The sequence below is a fragment of the Telopea speciosissima genome, chromosome 11, assembly GCF_018873765.1.
Source record: "Telopea speciosissima isolate NSW1024214 ecotype Mountain lineage chromosome 11, Tspe_v1, whole genome shotgun sequence".
Lineage (NCBI taxonomy): Eukaryota > Viridiplantae > Streptophyta > Magnoliopsida > Proteales > Proteaceae > Telopea > Telopea speciosissima.
In genome coordinates, this window is record NC_057926.1 from 32,405,955 (window position 1) to 32,410,396 (window position 4,442).

Sequence of the window (4,442 nt, forward strand, 5' to 3'; positions counted from 1 at the left end):
TGTATAAATTGGACAATAAAGAACCAACAAAAATCTCAACTATCCTCATAAAACAGAAACACCAACAAGAAAATCAAGTCCAAATAATATTGATAAATATAGAACCAAAACAAGCTGATTAAATCTATATTAACTACACATTTTTTGGGTACATCAATGCCAAATTTAATTGTCAAATAAGTCGGAACTTCATCTAAAGTTTGGAACAGAATAACCCCAATTTGAACTGTTAAATCATATAAAGGAACTTTCTACAACCAAAATCAGATTGATTACATCATTTTAGAATTTACTATTATGCAAGAAACTGGCACCGGATTAACAAGTGCATAAATGATATGTTTGCTTATTTTCTTCAAATTTATTAAAATTGTAAAGATTAGTAAAAATAAAACCCCTGTTCTGCTTCAGTTTTTCCTTATACCTGAATGGTCTTCTCTGCAGAACCTTGAGCAGATTCTACAACTCCAAGTCCTCATCCTTGGGTATGCTCATTCATCTTTCTACAGCATCACTTCCCATGTATAGAGCAAGCACTACAGAGAAATTGACACACAGTGATGGAGAAGCATTTTATATGAAGCCATGACAAACCTCATACCTGCAACATATTTAATAACCATTTGGTGAATTTCTATCAAATATGGACATCATAGAAGGGACAGGATTCATCTATAGGATCAGGTTTGGAACATAAGTTTCTAGAAGCTCCTCATGCTTCTAGGGGTTCAGAATTATATAATCTTTGCTAGTATGAACAATGACCTTTAAAATCAAACCACAGGCCAAAATAAAGTATTCCAAGGCCTAATTGGCCCGATTGAGCACTCTTAATTGCATCATCATGGGAGACTGAGGAAAGAAGAGATTAGAAAGAGTCAAAGATTTTAATGATATAGTTGACTTAATTAGCAACTTCCATAATAAGAACTATTGAATGTTATCCAATATATTAACTTTGAATACCTTTTGAACTGTGTAAATAATATGCCAAGTGATTTCACAAAGTGTAACAGAGTTTCCAGCATCAAAGTGCAAAGTTTTACATTATCATTGTCAGTTTTCCGGATTCAATGGAAAGTGGAATACCATTCAACTCCTATTCCATCACTGAAGATGCCAGCTCTAGCTCTCCCTTCTAAGATTAAGTCAATAAGTAACATCAGTTTTTCTTTACAATGACAACGGTTTGAACTGTGAATGGTACCACACTGCAAAACCAAGCCTTTAAGTTGTCTTCATATATTGATACACCCAAACAGAGTTGGAAAATGCTAAACGGCTGCACCATATAAGAATTTCCATGCAACACTGGCTCCGCTATAGCGTGGAACATTTTGATGGATTAGGAATCCAAGTTGAGTCATATCAGCATTTTTGAGTTTGATGGTTAGTCATATTCTGATAATCTACCAACGCTGGTTTCAGGAACATACCCACATAGTTTCAGTTCAATAAACAGCTGATTGAGCATTGCATAAATTGAGTCTGACTGTGTATGGGATTTATCACCAGCCACAAACTCATGGATTCGACATTCAATCTCAATGGCACTGAATCCAGGTTTCTTCTTTATTCCAAGAGCTTTCATTGCATTCCTAACCTTGCCTACACCATCCCACCTTCCAACTGCAGCATATATGTTTGAAAGGAGAACATAATTGGAATCACAGTCAGGTTCCAATTCAACAAGATAATCAGTCAACCTCTCAGCCAAATTCACATCCCCATGAGTCCTACATGCTGCCAGCAATGATCCCAAGACAACTTCATTTGGCTTCATGGGCATGCTTTCTATTATGTGTAATGCATCTTCCAATCTCCCGGCCCTACTAAGAAGATCCACTAGGCAACCATAGTGCTCAATCCTGGGGATGATTCTGTGAATTTTCTTCATGGTATCGTACAACCGGAGTCCCTCGTCGACTAAGCCAGCGTGGCTACAAGCAGTAAGTGCCCCAGTGAAACTCACTCCATCTGGCTTGAACCCTTCTCGCTGCATCATTTCAAAGTGTTGAAGAACATCCTCTGAGTGACCATTAACAGCCAAGCCTATAATGATCGAGTTCCAAGAGACCAAGCTCCGCATGGGCATCTTCTCAAATTCTTGACGGGCAAATTCAATACAACCACATCGAGAGTACATATCGATTAAAGAGTTACTTAACCGGATATTCTCACCAAAGTCCTTTTGTAGAACATAACGGTGCACCCATAGGCCAACACCAATTGAACCCAAGTTCGCACAAGCAGAGAGGACACATAGGATGGTCACATAGTCAGGCTCTATTCCAGCGAGCTGCATTTCTCGAAATTGTTCCAAGGCTTCCTCAAATAGACCTTTCCTGACAAACCCACCAATCAAAGCAGTCCATGAAATCTTGTCCTTCTGTGGCATTTGATTGAACAAATTGATTGCATCTTCAACCATCCCATTCCTCATGTACCCATTAATCATGGTGTTCCATGACACCGCATTTCTCACATACATTTCATCAAACATCTGGAGAGCAAGATCCATACGAGCACCTTTTGAGTACAAATCAACAATAGCAGTGGCCAACACAACATTGTTCCTATCCAACCCCAGTTTTCTTACATAGGCATGGATCGATGAACCGAAACACAGAGTTTCCGAGGGAAAATCAGCACAAGCAGAGAGAAGGGTTACGAATGTGACATGATTAGGCTTAACATTATTGATTCTCATACGAGTGAACTCCAAAGCAGCTTCAGTAAGCTGTCCGTTTCGGCATCGGCGGGCAATTGAGGAAGTCCATGACACGGTGGGATCAACAGGAGATTGATCATTGCGTCTAAGGAGGAGTTTCTTTCTATGGATTGATGGTTTACCATTAGGGTTAGGGAAGTGAGTTTGGGTTGGAGTTGGGTGTGTGAGCGGAGAGAGTGGCTTTGGAGGTTGGGACAGTTGGGTAGCGTTGGATGAATAGCCGGAAAGGTTCATAGTCGAATTTCAAATAACCGTTGGAGAGCTGAAGCTTGAACTCTGGCTACAAATTCACACCGATGGCTAGCAACTATATATGCATGGAGACCCCGGACAGTATTGGTCCCGTTGAATCACATCTAGGTCGAACCAGGACCAGACAACCAGTCACCGTGAGAGGCGGGAGCAATGTCGACCCAAACTCAGCCCGGAACTAAGAACTAAGCCAGAGTTTGACTGGCTTTAAAATAGAAGCCCTATTATTACTATTATTGAGGGAGGAGTGTGGAGAGACTGTGGACTTGTGGGGCTGGGACCAGGGTTTTGTAATCGATTTCGGTATCGTTGGCGGTCTTTGTCAATATCGATTTGGATCTATCCGTATTGGTTTAGATCGGTCATGCTTACCCATGTTTTCTTCAAAAAATTAGATTTTTTTTGTAACATTTTTACATTTGTCCATGCGGATTCATCGATACAGGATTGGCCATGAATCGCTATTGATCTTCACTAATATCGATACGAATCGATCGACCTGATACTGATTCCTCAAACCATAATTGGAACTACAAGTTGCATAAGATAACATGTCATCCTCATGGAGAATTACTTGAAGGGAATCTCAACCCCGGCCTTGACTATTGCTTAAATCAATGTACGATGGACCGCGCACTAATCATTTCTGATGGTAGTTTTGATACTTCCACTAAAAATGGAGGATGGGGATCTTTTATCATTCACAGAAATGAGATCATTGCCCCTCGTATAAACTTTGGATATGTAGGCAGCTCCTGAAATGAATATCAGAGGAGTCAAAAAAGGTGTCGAAAGGACAACCCTATTGACGGAATGCAAGAACTTAACAATCTGGACTGATTCAGAGAAGGTGAAAAACTGGCTGACTGATCAGGAATTGCATCCATGGCCTTGGGATTTGTTTCATTTGCTTTTTGATATTCAATTTCTTTTTAAGCTTTTTAGAAATATAACCATTATCAAACAACCTAGAACTTTAATTCTACCTGCTCGTAGATTAGCTACGCAGGCGAGACTTTCAAATCTTGATCAACATTGTATGTTGAACTATTTTAAGTAATTTTAACCTTTTCCTTTCAATAAAAAAAAAACCATGTCATTCTCTTGAAAATCAGCATTTCAACATTAAATAATAAAAGAGATGGGAAAATGATTGACATACAATTGGGACATGTCCTCTCACAATCAGGTATAAATATTAGTTACTAAATAAATTGAGAATATCTAACTAATATAACCGGTTTTTTCAGTGAGATGAAACAAAACCTATTGTAGGAGAGTTTTCTATACGAACAAAAATCACAAAACGTGGTTGGAAGATTTCTCCATTGCAAAGGAATATCGTTTGGGCGATGATTTCTTTGCTCAATTCTCATCTAGAGTCTCAAACTACATTGATAATGGCACCTAGGTTTTTCGTACTCTTCATTCCAATTTCTTGATAGAAATGTGTTTGTTG

The 4,442-nt window shown here is 39.0% G+C and overlaps 1 protein-coding gene across 1 annotated transcript; it reads right to left on the reverse strand.

The window, feature by feature from the left end:
* Positions 1-965: 965 nt before the first annotated feature.
* LOC122645133 (pentatricopeptide repeat-containing protein At1g05750, chloroplastic) lies at positions 966-3,034 on the reverse strand. Its single transcript, XM_043838476.1, has one exon. It carries the CDS (start codon positions 2,963-2,965, stop codon positions 1,391-1,393), a length of 1,575 nt encoding a protein of 524 aa, XP_043694411.1. The 5' UTR covers positions 2,966-3,034; the 3' UTR covers positions 966-1,390.
* Positions 3,035-4,442: the final 1,408 nt, after the last annotated feature.

What these genes read in the sequence shown, in the direction of transcription:
- LOC122645133 (XM_043838476.1), bottom strand. Translation starts at nt 2,965, where the DNA reads ATGAACCTTTCCGGCTATTCATCCAACGCTACCCAACTGTCCCAACCT.